Below are 23608 nucleotides of genomic sequence, written 5' to 3' on the forward strand. Positions count from 1 at the left end.
CACAGCTGGGTGGAGAAGACAAGGTAGAACAATGTGACAGAAGGGGAGAGAATTGTGATCATCAGATCATTGGAAATGGTGCAGTGGAGGACATGAGAGAGGGAGGACACACTGAGGAACTGAGGGTGGAGTGTGGGCAATGTATTCCTCTTGGGAGTCATAGAGGACTCCCCAGTTTGGCCTCAGCACCTGAAGGGATGGAGTTGCTGTTAAATGGGGTGGGGTGGGGTGGGGAAGACTTTGGAAGGAACAGGTGGAGAAGCAGATTAGAAATACAGTTGTGGATACAGTGAGTGTGGAGTGATATTCCTTAGGACATGCTACCTGGGGATGGATGTGGGAGCCAGGCATCCTAAGGGAACCTGGGTGGGGATGTGTATTGTGGCATCCACAAGGAGAGGGTATTTCAAACCAAGAAAATGGAAGAGATCACAAGTGAGGATAGACGGAGGTCCAAGGGCTGAGCAAGTGCGGGGAGAGGAGGAGGAAACCACAAGAGAGACCAAGAAAAAGGTAGGAGGCCAGGGATGTGGGTGGAGAGCCAGGGAGTACAGTAACCTGGAAGGCGCCAGGAAAGAGTGTCAGCAAGGAGGAAGCATCAGAGAAAAGGGCAGATGAGGTGAGGCCGGAGAAGGAGCCTATGCCTTTAGGTTAGGATTGCTGAGGTTACTGGTGACCTTGACAAGAGTGGTTTCTGAGGAGGGTGGTCGCTAAAGCCTGCCCTGAGTGGCCTCCAGAGGGAATGAGGAAAGGGGGTGGAAACAAATACATCAGGTAGTTCTGGAGGGACAGTAGAGGGTTGAATTATTTGGGAGGGAGATTACAGTGGGAAAATTCATTGTAAATGTATTATTTATTCAAAGCCAAAAATTAAATAAAGAATAAACAAGGGGGAGAACAACAGTGGGAAATAGATACTATGCCAGGCTTGGGGGTGGGGGTAAGAGCCAGGTTCCAGACACTAAATTTAGGTCAGCACAGGACCAGGACAAACCTGCACTCTGGGAACCTGACACTGTGGCCCGGGCGCTAGGCCCAAGGCCTGGCCCTGCTGGGTTGGCCTCAGGCAGCCACGACGAGTTGTGCCCGGCTGGGTGTGGGCTCCCACCTGTCCGGGCCTGTTTCCCACGGCTGCTTGGGCCAGGCTGTGGGTGGCTTAGAGAGGACTGCTGACGGGCTGGGCTGGGGGGGGGGGGGGGCGACAGAGAGAGGGCGCCAGGGGACCGAGGAGGCCGCAGACCAAAGCCAGTGATTGAGTGGCCCAGAGCAGAGGTGCAGGGAGCTGGCCGGCGCTTGGATCCAGTCGAGCAGTGCGGTCTGGCCCGCCCACAACTCTCATTCTTCTCTCCGCTTCCCGGCCCGGCCAGCCCTCAGCTTACGTCTCCGCCTGCCCGGCGTCAGCTCCGCCCTTCCTCTCCTAGTGGGTGCTCGGAGGCCCCTACTGGGCCTCCCCACTCCGCGCCGCGAACTGTCGGGTCCCTCGGCTTCTCCAGCACTGCTGGAATTAAGTGCGCTAAGGAAGCGCATGGCGGCGGTGGGGCCGCGGACTGGCCCCGGCTCCGGGGCCGAGGCGCTGGCACTGGCGGCAGAGCTGCAGGGCGAGGCCACATGCTCTATCTGCCTGGAGCTCTTCCGCGAGCCCGTATCCGTCGACTGCGGTCACAGCTTCTGCCGCTCCTGTATCGCGCGCTGTTGGGAGCGCCCCGGCACAGGAACGACCACAGTGCCGCGCGCGCTGCCTTGTCCGCTGCCCTGCCCACAGTGTAGAGAGCCCGTGCGTCCCGGCCAGCTGCGGCCCAACAGGCAGCTGGCCTCAGTGGCCACGCTGTTGCGGCGCTTCAGCCTGCCTGCGGCCGCGCCAGGAGAACACCGGCCCCCGGAGGCGGCGGTGGCCGGGTGCGTACAGCATGGTGAACCGCTCAAGCTCTACTGCCAGGACGACGGACGCGCCATTTGCGTGGTGTGCGACCGCGCCCGCGAACACCGCGCGCATGCAGTGTTGCCGCTAGACGAGGCTGTGCAGGAAGCTAAGGTGAGGGCGGGCCCCACCCATGCAGAGCCTCAGGACCCCAGTTCGGGTCCTGTCTTCCCGCGCAGACAGTGCAGACCTCTGTCAGGCAGGCAGGCAGGATACCCAGGTGAGACTCTGCCTCTTTCTTCCTGTTCCACTGGCTCTGGGACTGATTGCAGCACTCGCTGGGTCACCCACACACAACCAGTACCATTCAACCACCCACCTCGAGCTTCCCTCTGGGCTCCCTACTGGATCGCCTAGTTGATGCCCCCAGACTTCGCGATTTTCTTTCTGTCTGTCCTTGGCTTCTAGCGGTGTCTCCGTCACACCCCCACTTCCTCTGCCCCCATTCTCAGCCCCCGCCCTTTCCCTGGGCGTGGCTCTGTGCAATGTCTCCGCGTCCTGGAGTGGGACGACCTTCCAAAAAGGTTGGGGTAAGGCAGTGGGTGACTTCTGGGTTGAATAGAGCACGAAAAGCTGTCTTTGGTTGTGTCAAAGATATGGGTTTGAGGCACTTCTCTTTCCCACTTCCTTACTGGGGTGTGCACGGAGGCTTCAGGCACACAGCCCCCAGTTTTTCTTTCCTCCTTAATCCGCTCCAGCACTCCCTCCCAGACGTCTTTCTGATGGTGATTAAGAGATCAGAGGACAAAACTAGGCAGGTTGGGCTGCCAAAGGGCCTGCATTTCAGCCAGGATTGTGCACAGATGGTTGGGGAAGTGAGACCTTGAGGTCTTTGGAGTCACCTTTCAATTGCCCCGTACCCCTATGTGCGTCTGTGCAGGCTGTCAGCTATCCCGATGTCCAGACAGGTCTTCAACCTTGCCTCCTCCTCTTCAATTAATAAGGCCTTGTCTTTCTCCTGGATGGCTCCGGGAAGGCACATGTAGGGTTTCCAGAGTCCTCTTCCCATAATGTCTCCCTTCTCACCCTCCTGCAGGAGCTCCTGGAGTCTAGGCTGAAGGTCTTGAGGAAGGATCTGGAAGACTATGAGGTGTTTCGTTCCACGGAAGAGAAGGAGAGCAAGGAGCTCCTGGTGAGCAGGGCACTTTCCAGGTGGGCCCTCTTTGGGTGACAACAGAGGACCCCACCATCCTGGCATTGTATGTGCAATCTTTAAAAAGAAGTGAAGAGTGAAAGTTGGAGGGGTGACAAATGTTAAAGGACAAAATCTGAGTAAAATTTGCAGTTCTTATTGGTTTTATTCAGTGATTCATGAACTGGGCAGTATCCCATCTAGCAGATAGAAAAAGAGCTCTGAAAAGCTATGCAAGCCAAGAGATTTTATAGGCAGTAGGGGGCAGGAACAAGGAAGTTATACTGGGCCAAAAAGCAGATGGATTATTGCAAGATTACTTTCCCTGTTTGTCAGGTAGTTACTCAACTAATGCTGATCAGGTGACTCCTGATTGACTGGTTTAAGATTCTATTTCTGGGAGAACTGAAACTGTAATTAAGTCTCTGTTTCCTGATGGGGGACTTAGCGTGAGTGACTCCATTTTGGGCCTTTTGTCTTTTTTTTTTTTTTTTTCTAATATGAAATTTACTGTCAAATTGGTTTCCATACAACACCCAATGCTCATGCCAACAGGTGCCCTCCTCAATGCCCACCACCCACTTTCCCCTCCCTGCCACCCCCCATCAATCCTCAGTTTATTCTCAGTCTTTAAGAGTCTCTATGGTTTGCCTCCCTCCCTCTCTAAATTTGTTTTCCCCCTTCTGCTCCCCCATGGTCTTCTGTTAAGTTTCTCAGGATCCACATATAAGTGAAAACATATAGTATCTGTCTTTCTCTGTATGACTTATTTCACTTAGCATAACACTCTCCACTTCCATCCACGTTGCTACCAAAGGCCACATTTCATTCTTTCTCATTGCCAAGTAGTATTCCATTGTATATATAAACCACATCTTCTTTATCCATTCATCAGTTGATGGACATTTAGGCTCTTTCCATAATTTGGCTATTGTTGAAAGTGCTGCTATAAACATCGGGGTACAAGTGCCCCTATGCATCAGCACTCCTGTATCCCGTGGGTAAATTCCTAGCAGTGCTATTGCTGGGTCATAGGGTAGATCTGTTTTTAATTTTTTGAGGAACCTCCACACTGTTTTCCAGAGTGGCTGCACCAGTTTGCATTCCCACAAACAGGGCAAGACGGTTCCCGTTTCTCCACATCCTCTCCAGCATCTATAGTCTCCTGATTTGTTCATTTTAGCCACTCTGACTGGCGTGAGGTGGTATCTCAATGTGGTTTTGATTTGTATTTCCCTGATAAGGAGCGACGCTGAACATCTTTTCATGTGCCTGTTGGCCATCCAGATGTCTTCTTTAGAGAAGTGTCTATTCATGTTTTCTGCCCATTTCTTCACTGGATTATTTGTTTTTTGGGTGTGGAGTTTGGTGAGTTCTTTATAGATTTTGGATACTAGCCCTTTGTCTCGTACGTCATTTGCAAATATCTTTTCCCATTCCGTTGGCTGTCTTTTAGTTTTGTTGATTGTTTTCTTTACAGTGCAGAAACTTTTTATCTTCATGAGGTCCCAATAGTTCATTTTTGCTTTTAATTCCCTTGCCTTTTGGGATGTGTCAAGTAAGAAATTGCTGTGGCTGAGGTCAGAGAGGTTTTTTCCTGTCTTCCCCTCTAGGATTTTGATGGTTTCCTGTCTCACATTCAGGTCCTTTTTCCATTTTGAGTTTATTTTTGTGAATGGTGTAGGAAAGTGGTCTAGTTTCATTCTTCTGCATGTTGCTGTCCAGTTCTCCCAGCACCATTTGTTAAGAGATTGTCTTTTTTCCATTGGATATTCTTTCCTTCTTTGTCAAAGATTAGTTGGCCATACTTTTGTGGGTCCAATTCTGGAGGCTCTATTCTATTCCATTGGTCTATGTGTCTGTTTTTGTGCCAATACCATGCTGTCTTGATGATTACAGCTTTGTAGTAGAGGCTAAAGTCTGGGATTGTGATACCTCCCACTTTAGTCTTCTTCTTCAATATTACGTTGGCTATGCGGGGTCTTTTGTGGTTCCATACAAATTTTAGGATGGTTTTTAACTCAAAATAAATGTGTTCGGGGGTGGGAGGGAGTGACCTCAGTTTAATTCTTGCAGTGGCTCTAGGAGGCACTAATTTATTCCTCCTACTTTTCAAATGAGGAAACTGCAGCCCAGGGTGGTTCTGAGGCAAGTATAAGTTGTCCTAGATTGATGGGAGAGCACATCTGTGACAGGGAACATGAGAGCATGTGTTGAAGCTGCTCTGCATTCAGAGGTGGGATATTTAAATTAGAGGCTGTGCTTGGTGGGTATGTGTAGTTGAGTCTCTGACCCCTGACCAGTGAGGGGGATGGAACTTTGTCCTGTGGGATGGCTCAGAGTCTCCTATCCAAATGCCACATCTTGATGCCTGTGCCCCATTGCCTCTCCAACTTCTCTCCTGAGACAGAAGCAGATGGCAGCTGAGCGAGAGAAGGTGGGTGCAGAGTTCCAGGCTCTGCGGGCCTTCCTGGTGGAGCAGGAGGGCCGGCTCCTGGGCCGCCTGGAGGAGCTGTCACGGGAGGTGACACAGAAGCAAAATGAGAACATAGCTCAGCTTGAGGGTGAAATCACCCAGCTCTCCAAGCTCAGCAGCCAGATCCAGGAGACATCTCGAAAGCCTGACCTTGACTTTCTCCAGGTGAGTCTGGCTTGGCCAGAGGTATGGATCATTTATCCTAAGACTTCATAAACAGTGAGAACAGAGTTAGATCCTGTGAATTTAGTAGAATCACATACTCAAGCAGAAGGGGACTGGAGAAAACTGCCCTGATTCTTCTGGGGTTAAAGGTCTAAAAAGTTGTGATAAAAATTTCTTGACCTCGAGTCACAATAAAGATCTTACTGGCTTTACTCAACGACATGAATTGAGCAACATCCAATCTAGCAGACAGAAAGGAGTTCCAAAGAGCTATATGCAAGGCTTATGTCATATTCCAGGATGTAAACCTTATGCCAAAAGTCTCATAAAATAATACTTTACTACACCGGATGTACTTTGATATTTTCTATTCTATTTCCTTTTAAAATAAATAGTCACACTCTCTCCCTCCTTCCCCTGCTCATTTTCTCAATATTTATTAATATTACTAATAAATTATTAATAAACTTTAAAAAGGGGGGGGTTGGGTGGCTCACTTGGTTAAGCTTCAGACTCTTGATTTCAGCTCAGGTCATGATCTCATGGTTGGTGGGATCAAGTCCCGTATGGATCTGCAGTGACAGCAAGGAGCCTGCTTGGGATTCTCTCTCCCTCGCTCTCTGCCCTTCCCCCACTTGCTCATGGGCTCTCTCAAAATAAATAAATAGTCACAATCCACAAATTGGTCAAGAATAGGCATTTGAAAAGTGCTGGTATGAGTAACCAGTCATTGCATAAGAGCTGTGACTTATCTGGGGTGGTGTAGAGAGGGTAGGCAACACTGGATCCCAGCACAAAGCTCCAGTGATGATTCTGTAATGAAGAGAGCATTTGCAAAGCTGTGGGCAGAGAGTTGATAAGACACCCAGAAACCAGCCACAGCAGGAAGCCATTGACACTTGGGCCCATAAAGGTGGTAGGGAGTGGTAGTACACCTTATTGCTTATTCCTCTGGGGGTACCTAGATCCCTGGGTGCCTTGGTTGGCCAAGCCTCTGACTCTTGATCTCAGATCAGGTCTTGATCTCAAGGTTGTGAGTTCAAGCCCCACCTTGGGCTATAAACTGCTTGTGGAGCCTACTAAAAAAATAAAAATAAAAAAAGTTGCATATTCCTCTGGAAGCAGCACAAGGGGTCAGTTTTATTTTCTCAAAAGTAACTGGAGGTTACCTCGTGCTGATTTGGCTTTCTTTCATCTTTCTTTCCAGGAATTCAAAAATACACTAAGCAGGTGAGTGGACCTAAGATTTCCTTAGGTCTTTCCAAGCTGGCTCTTCTCCTTTTCCACTGAGCTCTCTCTCTTCATCCCCTCATCCCTGACCTCACACTCCCAGTTCCCACACTGCCTTACCTATGTACCTTCTAAGGCAAATGTCCACCTGCCTGGCTGTGGATATTCCGCTGCAAGATCAGCCTCTCTTTTCCTACCTCTCCCCACCAAGAGGACCTTACCATCCTAATTGTCACAGCCTGGTGGGAGTGGGACAGTGTTTGTGGGCCTTCCTCGGGCTCTTTGTCCTGCAGATGCAGCAATGTGCCTGGTCCCAAGCCAACCACAGTCTCTTCTGAGATGAAGAATAAAGTCTGGAATGTTTCCCTCAAGACCTTTGTCTTAAAGGGGCTGCTCAAGAAGTTCAAAGGTAGGGCCTGTGCTTGGGGTTGGGCCATGCAGTGCTGGTGGCCATGGTGTGTTTCTGGTAGTTTGGGGGCCCGGGAATGTGTCTTTCCAGAAGGTTTGTTAGAAAATAGGAGCTAGGGTGTGTCAAGGACAGATTGGCGCAGGGAGATGGTGGTGGCAAATCCATTCAGCAGCCCCTGCTCCCCAGAGCACAAAGATTCCCCCAGGGACAGGCAGGGTAGAGGGCTACTGGGGCAAGAAGAAGGATGAGGAGGGAGAGCTCAGCTCAGACTAGCTCAGGCAAAAGAGAGGGAAGTGGAAGAGGTAGAGCTAGGATACTGCCCCTTCCTGACCCCTCACACTTGACCCAGTGTCTACACATCAACTCTCAGCCTTCGGGGTATCTGGCTGTAAATGTCAGAGGAGGTGATATTCACCATTATTGCCAGATAGACAATCTTCTGAGTCATTTACGAATATCCTGCTTTGTTTCTCCTCCTCAGAGGATCTTCGTGGAGAGCTAGAGAAAGAGGAGAAAGGTAAGATGGTTCTTGTGATCGTGATTTCCCATTATTTGACCATGTAGAGAATCCACTGCCTCCCCATGATTGTTTCTCTGGGCTTTGTGAATGGCTGGTTCCTTCTACCTGCCTGCCTCTGCCCTCCCCTCATCCTTGCCTCCCAGTTCTGGCTCCCTCAGGCCTCAGTGGGACCTTTAGGCCTATAAATTGTGGACCAGTCACCTGGATGAGCCTCTCTCCCCATTCCCCCTTCCAGACAAACAGAGACCTCTCCTGGGGACAGGGCTTGTGTGCAGGGGTCAGGCAAAGCAGGAAGAGATTGAAGACAGGAAGGGAGGAGGTTCTTACTACTGCAGAGCTCTGGGGTGAGTGGGATCCAACTCTGCAGGAGGGCAGAGGGGGGCACATATTCATGATGCTAATGATTGATCAAGCTATGTCAGAATTTACCATGGAAGGATCTAAACCAAGTCAGATCATGACCCTCCTCTGCACAGAACCCTAGGACAGCCCCTCTCATTCAATAATGTCCTCTCTATGGTCTTCAAGGCTTCATAGGCTCTGAACTCACTGCACGCTCTCCCTCTAGCTTACTCTGTGCAGCCACAACAAGTGCTCTTTGCTGCTTCTCAAATGCACTAAGCACACCCCCACCTCAGAGCATTTGCACTGCACTGGCTGGCCTCAGCCTTGAATATGCTTCCTCTAGACAGCTACATGCCTGGCTTCCTCACCTCCTTTATGTCTTTGCTCAAATGCATACCTAGGCCTTTTCACCTTCCCTGGCCACTCTAATTGAAATTACAGCCTTCTCTTCTGACTCCTCTTATTGTCCATGTTTACCATTTATTGTCTCTTCTTTCCTTCCCCCCAGAAAGGAAGCAGGAGGGCAGGGATACTGAACCGTGGGATTCCCAGGGCCTAGAATAGTCCTAGAACATAGTACTTATAACAAGTGTGCATATTTTAAGTTTTTATTATGAAAAAATTTAAATATATACAAAACTAGAGAGAAGATCATAATGAATATTTTGTTCTCATCATAGACCTTCAGCTGATATTTTTATAAACGCCCCTACCTGCTTCTTCCCACTGGATTATTTGGAAGCAAATCATGGATAAGTTATTTCCATAAATATCAGTATGTTATCTCTAAAGATAGACTTAAAAAAAACCCACAAAGCCATAATCACAATTAGAAAAAGTAATGCTTCTTTCCAACACCTAGTGTTTGAAATTCTCCAGTTGTCTTTTAAATTGTATTTGTCGATCTGTTCTAATTGTGATACAAATTAGGTTCACACATTCCTTTTGTTTGGCTTCCACTTGTACATGTTTTGGGGGGATGGTGGAGGAGAAGTAACTGACGGGAGCTGGGGAGAGGGCTTGCATGGGACATCTCTCCCTGTCTCTGCCTTCAGTGGAGCTGACCTTGGACCCCGACACTGCCAACCCCCGCCTCATCCTCTCTCTGGATCTTAAGAGCGTGCGCCTTGGACAGCGGGCGCAGGACTTGCCCTGCCACCCACGCCGCTTTGACACCAACACGCGAGTCTTGGCGTCCTGTGGTTTCTCCTCCGGGCGGCACCACTGGGAGGTGGAAGTGGGCTCCAAGGACGGCTGGGCCTTCGGCGTGGCGCGAGAGAGCGTGCGCCGCAAGGGCCTCACGCCCTTCACCCCTGAGGAGGGCGTCTGGGCACTGCAGCTCAACAGCGGGAAGTACTGGGCAGTGACTAGCCCTGAACGGACGCCCCTCAGCTGTGGCCACCTGTCCCGCGTGCGGGTGGCCCTGGATCTAGAGGTGGGTGCCGTGTCCTTCTACGCTGTGGAGGACATGCGCCACCTCTACACCTTCCGCGTCAACTTCCACGAGCGAGTGTTCCCCCTTTTCTCTGTCTGCTCCACCGGCACCTACTTGCGAATCTGGCCTTGAGAGTCTTTGACCTCCCAGAGAGGGTGAATCAGTCCAGGGTGAATACCTCCTCATCCGGGCTGCCCATGGGAAGCAATGCTGCCCTCTATCGGAGCCTCCTGGTTACTGTGGGCCTGCCTTCCAGATTGGCCCCTGGCTGCCTTGGAGGGGCTCCTGCAGATCACAACATTGGAGACAGAAAACGGGCGATTGTGGAAAAGGGTTCTGTGGTCAACTGAGTAGAAGAGAAGATGCCTTGGACCCTTGGCGCCTGTCCTCTGCCTGTTGTCGACATGTGGATTTAGCCTGAGCTGTGAGGACTTGGAGGTGGGTGAGGACAGGAGCCCAGCTATTGACAGAGGTGTTTCCCATCACTGGGACTTTCTACCTGGACTTAGCAGGGCCTCTGGTTCTGGAGCAATAGCAAGTACAGTGCTGTCCTCAGGTGCAAGGGGGCAGGTTCAGGCCCAGCCAGCCAAGTTCATGACCACTTCTGCTTTGCCTTCTTGTCAGCTTCTAGCTCTGCCTTCAGACGCCTGGATCCACCTGGCCTGAGGTCATTTACTCAGGGAGGAGCACTGCACTCCCAGGTCAGAGAACAGCTTGGGACAGAACTGAAAGGAGATTCTTGACCTGTACATGAGAGGAAAGCCCAGGACAATGGCATTTATCATGGCTACCTTCCAATACCCCTTAATGATGATACAGAGTGATATGTACATCCTCTGCCACAGTGACAGCCATGTGTTCTCACACATGCCTAAACCCCTTTTAAACGCCAAAGTATAGTCTCCCTTGAGTAAGGAGACCAAAGGCTATGGGATTTTGAAACACAAAACAACACTTATGATTTTACAGATGCAACTAATATCAGCATGGGAATGCACAGAGCACAAACATGCCCCTGATATACCCTTCCTGGAACTTGTCAAATGTGTGCCAACAGCAGAGGACCCTGGTGCCAAGGTCTGCTCAGCCTGTGCCCTGGTGGGGTGTTATTCCCTTGGCTAATTGTTCCCAAGCTTCTGTTTGGGTGGGCTTCTGGGAGGGGGTTTTGGGCAGTTTCCTGTTTAGTGCTACCCAGGGAAAGGGGATGAGGAGATGGAAATACAAACTCTGAGCTCATTTGTAGGATGGCTTAGCTCATTCTTGACTCCTCCAGTCTGAGTGCAAGAGCACAAGTAGTAGTGAAGGTTTCTGCTAGACTGGGTGATCAGGTGTGTTTAAATGTGTGAGGAATGTGTGCATGTATGTTTATATCTCAGATTGAGGGGGCAGGGGTTTGTGTGGATTTTGGAGAGCAGTTTTATCAGCACATGCATAGGTTTAGGTATTGCAAACAGACCTAGGTCAATTTGGTAATACCCTATTTTTCATTTGTTGTTAAATATTAGCCACTCCACATTTAGGTGAGGGTCATGGTTTTCCTCCCCCACTACCTAGCTAACTGGCTAGATGAATCTGTTTAGACAGATATGTTGGCATGTAGGGACAGTGACAATTGAATAACCTGGTCTGCAAGTGTCATGGGGTTTCTGTGCTCTGTCCCTGAGATGCTCCAAGCACACTTTGAATACAGGGGTCTTACAGGGGAGGCATGACACTGTTCTAGAGGCAGACACAGCAGACATAGCACCAGGAAATCTGAATCCAATGTCCTATGGGCCTGGGTCAGGATCATATAAGTGTCCAGCCTACAGTATAATTGTATCATTCCAGAGGGTGAATCCTATGTTGTGTTCAAATATGGAGAAGTTCTAGAACGCTGCAGCCAATCCATGTATTTGAATACTACTCATTTCCACCCGGGGCCCCCCCCCCCCCCCCGCTTTATTTTAACACTCACTTGCTAATTAAATCGCCTAATGTTATCGTCAAGCCCTGATATTATCTGGGCTTATATGGCTTTTGGACTGAGTATCACAGTTACCTTTAAGGTCACATAACAACTGTGCTGAAGTATTGCAACACATATTACAGGTCACAGAAGGTGGGTGTCTGGTGGAGGTGCCTGTAGGGCCAGGTCTGGGGACTGTACGAGTGGCTGTCTGTGTGTATATTTTCAGCTTTTGTGTTTGTGAATGTGATTGTGTGTCTGTCGAAGTATGTGTTTGCAGAGTTAATAACTACATAGACATCTATATATCTGAAGAAATATAACAACAGTTACAGTAACATTACAGTAACAATCACACATTGAGATGTTCTCTTTTGGTCAACAAGGCAATGTAGTGACTTTGGATGTCACAATGCTGGTGTGAGGGTATGTGTGATTGTATGCAATTTTCTCTTCCATCCTTTGGGATCCTAAGATCTGTTAGGTGTTCAGGTCTCTGAAAGCAATGACTGGCTTAGCTTGGGTCCTTCTGACCTCACCCATTAGTCCCAGATGCTTGTGAATTGCATGAGCTAGTTCCCTGACAACAGACCCTTAAATGGTTCCTCAGCATACAGACTTGAGGGTGCCCATGGATCTAAGTCACCTGGCCTTGCAGGGACCATAAAGCAGGTTGGGCCACCAGGGCAAGGTCCATCACTTACAGCAGTCACTTTCTTTTTTTTAATTTAAAATTTTACTTTAATTTGAGTTGGTTAACATAAAGTGTTATATTAGTTTCAGGTGTACAGTATAGTTAATTCAACACCATACATCACCCTGTACTCATCATGACAGGTGTATTATTTAATCCCCATCACCTGTTTAACCCATCCTCCCCTCCCCTCCCCTCTGATCACCATGAGTTAATTCTCTATAGTTAAGAGTCTGTTTCTTGATCTTATTTTTTTCCCTTTGCTCACTTGATTTGTTTCTTAAATTCCACACACGAGTGAAATCATATGGTATTTGCCTTTCTCTGACTTATTTCACTTAACATTATACTCTCTAGCTCCATCCATGTGCTTGCAAATGGCAAAATTTCATTCCTTTCTATGGCTGAATAACATTCCATTGTATATATATACCACTTCTTTACCCATTCATCAATGATGGACACTTGGGCTGCTTCCATATCTTGTACAGCCGCAACTTCCTGACTGTTGCAGGGCTAGGGCTCCTGTCTCTCACCTGGGCTCTCACCCTGCTCTCTATCCCCTGGGCTTTTAGGAACTTTTACAGAACCAGCACCTCCAAAGTTGAGGTGGGCCCCAAAGGTTGCCTTTTCCTTTATTTTTTTTTTAACTATTTGAAAGTTTTTATTTTTTTATTTTTTATTTTATTTTTTTTTTAATATGAAATTTATTATCAAATTGGTTTCTATAGAACACCCAGTACTCATCCCAACAGGTGCCTTCATCAATACCCATCACCCACCCCCATCAACCCTCAGTTTGTTTTCAGTTTTTAAGAGTCTCTTATGTTTTGGCTCCCTCCCTCTCTAACCTCTTTTTTTTTTTTTTTCTTCCCCTCCTCCATGGTTTTCTATTAAGTTTCTCAGGATCCACATAAGAGTGAAAACATATGGTATCTGTCTTTCTCTGTATGGCTTATTTCACTTAGCATAACACTTTCCAGTTCCATCCAGGTTGCTACAAAAGGTTGCCTTTTCCTAACTTGCCTAAAGGTGCCTCAGGGGCTAGGGAACCCCACCCCTGATCCAGTCCTTTTCCCACCAGCACCTCCTCACGCTCTGACCTTCCGATTTCTCCAACACCCTCTCTCAGCCTCTCACTCACTGCCCACTGACAGCCCACCTTACCAGCCCGGACCTGGATTCCTTCGGAACAGGCCTACTGACACCCTTACCCTAACTCCTCCCTCGCAGCCCTGACCTTGGACTCATTCTCATACAGAATAAGCCTTGGATTTATCTATCCAAACCGTCTTTGCCCCCGACTCCCAAGCCGGAGAAGGACCTCGGGTCTTCCTACAGCTCCGCCCACTGGAGGCCCCGCCCCCTCCCACGTCGGGTAGTGCTCTCACCCTATCTCTCACACGATCTGCCCTGTCTCCCAGGATTTGCGGTTTGGCCTGCCTCACTGACACTTATTGAAGTCCCCGGAGAGGCAGCGAGGGCCCAACTGGGCCCTAGTTCGTGGAGAGACGCCGGCCGGCTTGTTACTGCTTAGCTCCTTCCTGTGGTTCATTGCGGCTGCGCGGCAGACGATGACAGCATCAAGTATTCTTGCGCAGAGACAAAGCTTACGGTTGGCTCCATAGCTCAGGGGTTAGAGCACTGGTCTTGTAAACCAGGGGTCGCGAGTTCAAATCTCGCTGGGGCCTGCTTGCGCATCTTTTTTTCCCCACCCTTTCCTCAAAGGTGGAAAAGCAGAAGATGCTTGAGCCAACACGAATTTCCGCTTTTCTTAGAGACCAGGCCTTAGGCGGAGCTGCCTGTTCCTTGACACTTAGATGCCCACCGACTAAAAGTGGCTTTACTTTTTCAAGAACCAAACCCACTGCGTCCGTGACCTTTCGATCACAGGCTCCGCTGGCTCCGCGCATCTTCTCCACAGCGGTCCTTCGCTGGTATCCTTCGCAGGCTCTCTGCAAGTTCGTGGAAGGTCTTTCCGTTCCCCTCCTCTCACCCACTCAGGCCAGGGAGTCGCCCTGGTCTCTGTCTTCTTCGTTAAGTGGGGACCACCTGTCTGTGCCCACCTCTTAACAACGCACCCTGGGAATCTATTTTAGTCTGGAGGGGGACTAGGTTTAAGCCTTACCCTTGGCTCGCCATTGCTCTCCACAATCTAGCTTCCATAGTGAGGTGGTTGTCCAGTGGGGCAGGAACATAGGGTCAACGAATTCCAGGAGCCCGGGACGCGCAGGTGCCGGAAGGTGCCGGTACGCTCCTGGCCTATCCTGGGCGTGTCTGTTCGGGTCTTGAAACACTCTAGGCTCTTTGGATGGGAGCCGGCCGGTGCAAAAGCCTGTGGCCCCCATCCACCACGCTCCCTACCAGCTTACTCCCTTTGCCTCTTCTCCGGCGTCTACCCAGGTTTCCGCAAGCGGTTTTCTCCACTCTGTTGCCCCAGGCCGGGGTTGTTTTCGAAACCCGAATCGCGATAGAGTGCTGCCAGGAGTCAGCCGCGTCCCCACGTGGGGACTTTTCTGAAGGTCCCGTTTGACTTGGAGAGAGGACTCCTGCGGGCTGGGATAGCGCGGCGGGGCATGGTCACGCCTCTGCCTGAGCCACGGCTGCCTAGTAGGGTAGTGCGGGCGAAAGCCGTGGCGGGATGGTGCCCTAGACCCTCCGTGAGCCTGGCTCTGCCTATCTGGCAGCGCCCCAGTTATTCACTGGGGATTTAGTTTCATTTTGTACACTTGACTTCCTTTAACAGCATAAATAAATAAAGTCAGAAGGTCAGCAGTTGTGTTTTTATTGTTTTGTTTAAAAGAAAAACTAAATGGTTAAAAAAAGGCCGGAAGTAAATGGGACAATTATAGTCTTTAGGGCAGGTGTTACTAATTGTGGAAGTTTGTACTTTTCGTTATATAATTCCATAGAGAAGAGAAGCAAATGGTTACGACATGGAGGTGGTAGTAACGGAGGCCGAGGACACACGGTGGCCTAGGGCAGAAGAGAGCCCATCTAACGCTTTGTGCGTCTCGAAAAGAGACGAGGACAACGCCAACGCCTTGTGGCGAAGAGGCGGGTTAGCATTGTGTTTTCCAAGGAAAAGTCCGAGAGGAGCAGCGAATGGAGCGGTCAATGCAGAGGGATGAGCAAGATCGTGGAGTGGCAGTAGATAAATTAGCACTTTTTTCCTTGGAGGAGGTTAACCACCATTCGTCTCCCACTCATTTTTTATAACTGCCGTTGTGTAGGAAATTCTTTGCTGGCTGCACAAAAATAAACCTTTGGACCAGCTCTGAGTGGATTTTCGTGAATTTTACAGCAGGAAATCAGAATCACTGGTTTTTGTTTTTTTACTACTGAATAATCCAGCGCAGTTAAAGTCTTTTTAGGGAAAGCAAGGCTGAGACGAGGGAGGACAGCGCCCGCACAGCCCAGGACCCTGGTTTGGCGGGAGCGGATGGCTGCTCCAGTGCAATCTCGGGACAAAGCTTCGGGGACGAAGAGCCGGGGCATTCAGCCTGCGTGCCCAGTGTGCGCGCGCGCTCTAGTGCGAGCCTCCAGGGCTGCGCAACCACCACTTCAGCCAGCCACCCCAAGGGAACGGGGTTTCCGGTCATCTTGTTTCTGCCTTACACTTCCCTACATTTTGTGAAGCTTTTGCAAATAAGGGTGTGTTGCTTTTCATGTTTTCATAAAACAATAAAAGAAAAGCTCTCGCCCTTTTACCAGGCGCCCCACCTGAAGGGACTACTACCTCGACTTCATTTCGCTTGTGGCGGCTCAGGACCCAGTCAGTCCCGCGTCCCCTCCAAATCCCGGGCGCGGTTCTCTCCAGGAGCCCTGGGCTTCTCCCGGCCTCTGAGCCCAGACCCTGGGCCTCCAGACTTGCGCCTTGCTTGGGCTCCCTTGGGCAGGGGCTCCCGGTCCCCAAAGCGGAAAGTTGCCCCTGCCTGCTGCTCCTACCTGCTGCTAGTGAGGCACTCCTTCGGATTCCAGATTACATACAGAGGGACCAAGGGACACGGACCGTTTACGCTGGGCGAGCTATCTACGGATGAGATTAATGGCAGATGCCCAGACTGTGGAGTAGGGATGCGTTGGGTGTGGGAGACTCAGATCCAGAGAGCAATTTCAATATGTCAAAAATAAAAATCTCCGTCGGTGATAAAAATTACTTCTTGGAGAATCTGATTATAAGCTGAGCAAAAAAGAGCTCAGTACAAGGTGGCTCGTTGGTCTAGGGGTATGATTCTCGCTTTGGGTGCGAGAGGTCCCGGGTTCAAATCCCGGACGAGCCCGCTTTTTCAATTCTACTAACTTTCTAGCTAGGTCCCATATGTGGATGGTTTTGTCCTTGAACAGAGTTGGCATACCCCGGAGCTCTGAGTGTCCTGGGGTTTAGTAAGAAGAGCAGGTAGGAGAGTGAGTGAGCCGTTCCAGAGCTGAGGGTCGCAGGTGAAGGGTTGGGTGCAGAGCCGTTCGCCTTTGTTTTCCGCCAGCATGGGACCTGGACCCATCTTTTCTCAGTCGTAGAACTTTGCATCTAGTGTACCCAGGGAGGCTCTCTTAATCATCAAAGGTCTTACAGGGATTCCCCAGCCAAAAGTTTCTGTAGTGTAGTGGTTATCACGTTCGCTTAATACGCGTGGAAGTTCTCGGTTCAAAGCTGGGCCAAAGCAATGTGTGGGGCTTCCCCTGCCATTTTTCTTCTTACTACTTAACATTTGGAGACTCTGTAAATCAAACTTGGTCCTGATTTAGAACATCCACCATCATCTACTACTTGCAATTTACTACATTGGGGTACACTTGGAGACTCTATGGGACATACCAGGGTCCAGTTCAGGACTTCCACATCACTTCTGCTTGTACAGAGACGCGCGATCTTCCAGATTGGAGAGAAACGGTATCTACACAGCCGTTTTTCCGCCTCAGCCACGTACGCCTGTTAAATACCTCATCCCAACCCACTCACTGTCTAGGACACCAGAGCGCACGGAGACCGCACAGAGCATCCGACAATCCATAGCAGACTCACACTGCTAAAACGGAATCCCAGACACTGAGGTCGGAGCGCTCCCAATTCTGCCTCATTCCTCTTTTGTGACCCAAAGCAAAATAGCATAAAGCACGTCAAGGAACTAGCAGCGGTGGAATTCATACCCACGCCTCCAAAGAGTCTGGAGCCTTAATCCAGCGCCTTAGACCGCTCAGCCACACTACCCTGCTGCAAAGTCCCTTTGGGTGTCTTCACTGCTGATAACTTTTCAAGGGTTTTTCAGGAAAAGGAAGCATTGAGGAAAATTTACAGGTTAAAACAGAACCGTATCCCGACCGGAAAGATTAGTTTAACCAGAGTCACAGGCAGGGAACCTGAGCTCCACGAGCGCTGTCAGAGAAGGGTACGCGAAGCGCACACCCCACGCCTTGGTTTTGGGAAAGACACTCAAGTCACTCCCACCTCTCACTTTGGGGAATGGGCCTGAACGCAGAGGAAGCCTTCTATAATCTCACCTTGTTTTTAATTTTTTTTTCAAATTAAACTGTGAGTGTATATTATTTTCAGAAATTAATGCGTAGGAATCTTGCTCCCCCTCTCAATTAAAAAAAAAAAAAAAAACAAACAAAAAAAAAACCATAACGTTTTTTGTTGGCAATAGCACCAGCACTTTCAGAAGTGGCTGAGATCTCAGAGGCCTCCACCCGTGCAACTCTGCTACCTAAGATTTCCCTCCTTTTCTTTCTTTTTCTTTTCTTTTTCTTTTTCTTTTCTTTTTCTCTTTCCCTTCCTTCCTTCCTTCCTTCCTTCCTTCCTTCCTTCCTTCCTTCCTAACAGCAAGCAAAAGTTTATTAGAGTATAAGATTAGAAAGTAAGAATAGTAGTAAAGCTCTGTTTACAGAGAGGGGACATTCGAAAGTGAATGCCCTGATTTCCGCCCTTTAAACAAGTGTTTCAGCTGGAGGTATCGGGTCTTGAAAAAACACGCTAGATTGAATCCTATACAGGGTATCCTCCCTTCCCTCCCCATTATAAAAATCCATTAAAAAAGTAAAATCAACTCGGCAAATCCGGGAAAAAAAATAGAAAAAAATTCACCAGAAAACCCACAACTCAGGAACAACTATCAATATTTAGTGATCAGTATCAATATTCTCCGTTAACTTTTTCTTGCACCAGTAGGTCTACCTCCTATAGATACAGATTTGAGTCATGTATTTTGTTACGGCAGCTCAAACAGAAGTAGATAAGTCTACTGTTACAAACATCAATAGATTTCACTCACATTAATACTGAACAAAGAAGTCAGGCATAAAAGATCCTATTTTCTGTTGATTGCATACATAAGATATTCAAGCATGAACAAAACTAATCTCTGCTGATAGAAGTTAGAAATACTGTTACTTCGGGGAAAGAAGTGCAGGTACTGATGGCAGAGAGACAGGAGGTAACAGTTTCGGGTGCTGGAAACATACTACCTTGATCTGGGTGATGGGCACGTGTGTGTGTGTATTCACTTAGTTGTGTGCTTAAGATCTTTGCACATGTAAAAATATTTGCACAACAAAGATATTTTTCACAATAACAATTTTTTAAAAAAGAGGGGTTCCTTAATTCAAAAGGCCATTTTTTATTTTTATTACTGCATAACAAATTGCCACAAATTTAGTGGCTTGAAACAACACAAATTTATTATCATACAGTTTTGGTGGGTCAAGAGTCTGGGGACAAGTTAGCAAGGTCCTTTCCTCATGTTTCACCAGGTGGAATCATGGTTTTGGCCATTGCTGCCATATTCTCTGAGGCTCGGGATTCTCTCCCAACCTTATTAGCTGTAGGCAGACTCCAGTTCCTTGTGGTTGTGGACTAAAATCCCCATTGCTTTGCTGGCTGTTTGTTGGATGCTGTTCTCAGAGCCCTCTTGCTGGCTCATTGACCCTTTCACAATAGGACACTTTACTTCTCCCTTGAGGCCAAGAGTGCAACCTCCTCTGGTACTTCACTTTTGTCTGAGGTTTCACCTGATTAAATCAGGCCCACCCAAAATGGATTTATTCAAAGTCAACTGGCCAGTGAACTTAATTATATCTGCAAAATTGCTTCTTCCATAAAATGTATCATGATCATGGGTATGATATCCCTTCGTATTTACTCAAGGGAAGGGGAGTATACAGGGTATGTACACCAGCATGGGAAACTTGGGACCCATCTTTGAATTCTGCCTACTGCAGTTACAGACACAAGAACCAGATATGGAAGCATCTCCCAGCATAAGAGCCTTTCCAAGTTCCTTCAGTCTTTTTGTTTTAGTAACTTGTTAGGGGCGCCTGAGTGGCGCAGTCGGTTAAGCGTCCGACTTCAGCCAGGTCACGATCTCACGCTCCGTGAGTTCGAGTCCCACGTCAGGCTCTGGGCTGATGGCTCAGAGCCTGGAGCCTGTTTCCGATTCTGTGTCTCCCTCTTTCTCTGCCCCTCCCCCGTCCATGCTCTGTCTCTCTCTGTCCCAAAAATAAATAAACGTTGAAAAAAAAAATTAAAAAAAAAATGTGACCCTGCAGTGAGGTGAGAGGGAGTTCTGGCTTTCCCTTCTTCCTGTGTGTCAATGCTAACTTTCTGTTTTTATTTGGCAACATGAGACTAAATGGGCTTGCTGTTACACTGCACCAAAGTGGGCAGAAACAGAGGCACCCTTGGCCAACGTGCACCCTGGTGCTCTCCCTGCTGCTTGTGTCATGTGGGTGGTCAACTTCCTCCAGTTCTTTTAGTTCCTTAGGACTTCCATTTGTATTTTTAGAAACGTAAGGATTATTCTATCAATATGTGCACAGTATAGAAAAATTAGACAGGCATAAGAATAATTAGCATAAAGAAAATGAAAATCACCTTCAACAATGCCACCCAATTGTTAATATTTTGCTTAGAGCTTTTCAGATTCTTTTCATGCATATTTTAATACACACACTATTTTAACAAAAATACTTTGCACTGTCTTGTAACTTGGTTTGTAAAAATATTCAAGAAGTGTGATTATTATACTTTCATGCCATAAATTCCTTCTACATCATTTCACCCTACTTTTATGAAATTTTAAACAGAAAGCAATAGGCCAAGGAGGTGGGTCAGGTGTAGCCCTTAGGAACTAAACCAAAGAAGCTCATTTACACATTTTTTTTGGTAAGTCAGTTAGAGAAAGACAAATACCATGTGATTTCATTCATGTGGGATTTTTTTTTAAGTTTATTTATTTATTTATATATTTTCACTCATATGTGGAATTTAAGGAAAAAAAAAAACAAATAAGCAAAGGAAAAAAGAGCAAGAGGCAAGCCAAGAAACAGACTCTTAACTATAGAGAACAAACAGATGGTTACCAGAAAGGAGATGGGTGGAAAAGGGGATGGGTTAAATAGGTCATGGGATTAAGGACTCCACTTGCTGTGATGAGCACCTGGTAGGTGTTGTATGGAAGCACTGAATCACTATATTGCATACCTAAAGCTAATACTACACTGTAAACCAACTGTAGTTTAAATAAAAACTTTAAAAAAATAAACACGTTATTTGGTATTTGTCCACAGCTCCTTCTAAGAAGCTTCAGATGGTTTTAAAATAAGCCTTTCACCTTTTACCCAGTGGCCAGTTTAAGGAATTACTGCAACCTATTAGGAGGGGCTGTGTGAAGAGTCAGGAAATAGCTCCAAAACTCACTTGTTGAGATTGTTGAGATCCCCTTGCACAGGAATATGACAGAGACCAATCAACTGGTTGATTTTCTCAAATAAAGGCACATGTAGGATTTATAAGAGAAAGAGAGGAGAAAGGAGAGAAACATCACAGCCAGTCTTGAGAGTGAGTCTTTTTTCTCACAGGTAACCTGCTTAGCTGGAGGCTATCCAAAGTCTAGAGCCTGTGGTGAATGGGCCAGCTGAGCTCATGGGGAAATGATTCATTTATTTAGGTTTTTCCAAAAAACAAAACCAAACCGTGAGTACTCAGCTGTTGAGGCATGCTGTAACTCTGTAATGCTTGCAAAATGCAGATTGTGTCTGCACCATTTTCCTCATTATAATACTTCAGAAATTACGCACAACTTGTTGTTTCTCAGTCATGTCTAAAAGTAACACAATGGAATTCAGCAGTTTCTTTTATTTTTTAAAACAAAACGATTTCCAATTATTTATGTCTAGTATATAGAAACACAATTTATTTTAGCTATCGATGATGTATCTTGTAACTTTGCTAAACACGTTTACTTCTAGTATTTGTGTGTGTGTGTGTGTGGGGGGGAGATTGTGGTGGATTTTCCCCATAGATATTACATCATTGTGACGAATGAAAATTGTACCTCTTCCTTTCCAATCTGGTTGCCTTTAATTACTTTTCTCACCTTGTTGTACTGGCTAGAATGTCTAAAGCAATCCTAAATAGAAGTGGTGAGAGTGTAAATCCTTGTTCTTCTTTGGGGGAAGGCTCTCAGACTTTCAACATTGAGTATGATAGCCCTTTCTAGGGTTGAGAGTCAATTCTCCTGGTTTGCTGAGTTTTATCAAAAATGGACATTAGACACAAGAAAAAAGAAATAGAACTATGTATGGTGACAGATGTTAACTAGACTTTTTGCAGTATAGATTTCCCTGCTCTCCAAAAATAGAATGTTGTAGAGGTGTCTGGGTGGCTCAATTGGTTAAGCGTCAGATTATTGATTTTAGCTCAGGTCACCATCTTACGGTTTGTGGGATAGAGCCCCACTTCGGGCTCTGTGTTGACAGTGAGGACCCAGCTTGGGATTCTCTTTCCCTCTGCCCCTGCCCAGCTTGCTCTCTGTCAAAATAAATAAATAAACATTAAAAAAAAAAAAAAAGAAAATAGAATGTTCCTATGAGACCTTTGGTAAACCAAACTGGCATAAAGTGAGGAGTATTGCCCACTTTCTGAAAGTTCAAGTTACACTACTTTGATTTTACAAAAGACCTGGATTTGTATGTGAAAGGGCGGGCCTACGCCAGCCGACTCCATCTTGTTCTGTGTCCTTCACCTTGACCACACCTCCTCCCCTTGAGTAACCCCCCCTCACCTGCCTAACAGGACTCGGACACTTCCCCAGGACCCTTTCCCAGCCAATCGGTTGAGGCCATAGCCATTACCTCACCAACTGCCCCCAGGCCCCAATAAAACCTTTGTCCTTTTGAAACTCGCTCTCTTTCCCTGGTATCTCACCGCTGCGTCGGTGCAGGTAGGGGATTGAGCTCGAGCTAGCTCGAATAAAGGCTCTTTGCTTTTGCATCGGACTCGGCTCCCTAGTGGTCTTTGGGGATCACGAATTCTGGGCATAACAGTATGGTCACAGCTTTTCCCTTAAAAATGAAATCTTTGGATTTCTTTTGGTTAATGAAAACAGGTACTAATGTAGTATATACTACATTATCAAATATACAACTATCAAATCATTATGTTATACACCTGAAACGAATATAAGTCAATTATACCTCAATAAAAAAGTTATGAATCCAGAAAATGTTTTGTGTAGTCTTTATATCTTGTTGTTTAGCCATAAACATTATGTAAGTTTCTACTGGAGAATAAGTAAAGCCTGTTATTAAATGTCCCTAAAAAAATAATATTAGATTTTGTCAAATGCTTCTTCTGCATTTACTAGGATAATAAGATGGTTTTTCTTTTTTAGTTAATATGGTGAATTATATTGATTGATTTTTCAAATGTTAACCTGGCCTTTATCAGTAGCTGAAATCATCTGGGTCACTTGTTGTTGTTGTTGTTGTTGTTGTTGTTTTATTGTCTGGCTCTCCTGTGTGTGTAAGCTCCTGTATCCCTAGACCCTGCTGACAGTGCTGTTCCATAACCCATCTTTTCCCCTCAGCTTTATTGAGGTATGGTTGACAAATAGAAATTGTACATATTTAATGTGTACAATACAATGTTTGTACACAAACATTGTGAAATAATCACAAACTAATTAACACCTCTATCACCTTACATAATTTTTTTGTGTGGTGACAACATGTAAGATCTACTGTCAGCAAATTTTAAGTATACTATATACATATTTTTTTAAAGTTTATTTATTTGAGAAAGAGACAGAGAAAGCACGGTGGAGGGGTAGAGAGAGAATCCCAAGCAGGCTCTGCAAGGACAGCGTGAAGCCTGATACCAGATCTGATGTGGGGCTCTATCTCTTGAACCATGAGATCAGGACCTGAGCTGAAATCAAGAATCAGATGCTTAACCAACTGACCACCCAGGCACCCCTACAGTATATTAACTATAGTCATTATGCTGTACATTAAGTTTCAAGAACTTACTCATCTTATAACTGAAAATTTGACCAATGTAT

The 23608-nt window shown here is 47.1% G+C and overlaps 1 protein-coding gene and 2 non-coding genes across 9 annotated transcripts; all 3 read left to right on the forward strand.

The window, feature by feature from the left end:
• The first annotated feature begins 1044 nt into the window (after positions 1-1044).
• On the forward strand, positions 1045-11977 carry TRIM7 (tripartite motif containing 7). 7 transcript variants are annotated; one of them, XM_040454345.1, is made up of 8 exons: positions 1049-2032; positions 2955-3050; positions 5461-5691; positions 6899-6921; positions 7215-7330; positions 7812-7847; positions 8086-8194; positions 9251-9431. In XM_040454345.1, exons 1-8 carry the CDS (start codon positions 1526-1528, stop codon positions 9309-9311), a joined length of 1179 nt encoding a protein of 392 aa, XP_040310279.1. In that variant the 5' UTR covers positions 1049-1525; the 3' UTR covers positions 9312-9431. The 7 variants fall into 7 exon arrangements, with proteins under 7 accessions (XP_040310283.1, XP_040310279.1, XP_040310284.1 ...); XM_040454349.1 differs by lacking the exon at positions 7215-7330 and having other exon boundaries at positions 1045-2032; positions 9251-9358; XM_040454344.1 differs by lacking the exon at positions 8086-8194 and having other exon boundaries at positions 1207-2032; positions 9251-11977.
• Positions 11978-13890: 1913 nt separating this feature from the next.
• TRNAT-UGU (transfer RNA threonine (anticodon UGU)) lies at positions 13891-13963 on the forward strand. The gene has a single exon. It is a non-coding gene; the product is annotated as a tRNA-Thr (tRNA).
• Positions 13964-16483: 2520 nt separating this feature from the next.
• On the forward strand, positions 16484-16555 carry TRNAP-UGG (transfer RNA proline (anticodon UGG)). The gene has a single exon. It is a non-coding gene; the product is annotated as a tRNA-Pro (tRNA).
• The last annotated feature ends 7053 nt before the right edge of the window (positions 16556-23608 follow it).

This window comes from Herpailurus yagouaroundi, unplaced genomic scaffold (genome assembly GCF_014898765.1).
Source record: "Herpailurus yagouaroundi ecotype Mexico unplaced genomic scaffold, PumYag 212, whole genome shotgun sequence".
NCBI classification, from domain to species: Eukaryota; Metazoa; Chordata; class Mammalia; order Carnivora; family Felidae; genus Herpailurus; species Herpailurus yagouaroundi.

What these genes read in the sequence shown, in the direction of transcription:
- TRIM7 (XM_040454344.1), top strand. Translation starts at nt 1,526, where the DNA reads ATGGCGGCGGTGGGGCCGCGGACTGGCCCCGGCTCCGGGGCCGAGGCG. An exon ending in AGGCTGTGCAGGAAGCTAAG is followed by an intron (nt 2,033 to 2,954) that starts GTGAGGGCGGGC and finishes ACCCTCCTGCAG; the next exon opens with GAGCTCCTGGAGTCTAGGCT. An exon ending in TTCAAAAATACACTAAGCAG is followed by an intron (nt 6,922 to 7,214) that starts GTGAGTGGACCT and finishes TTTGTCCTGCAG; the next exon opens with ATGCAGCAATGTGCCTGGTC.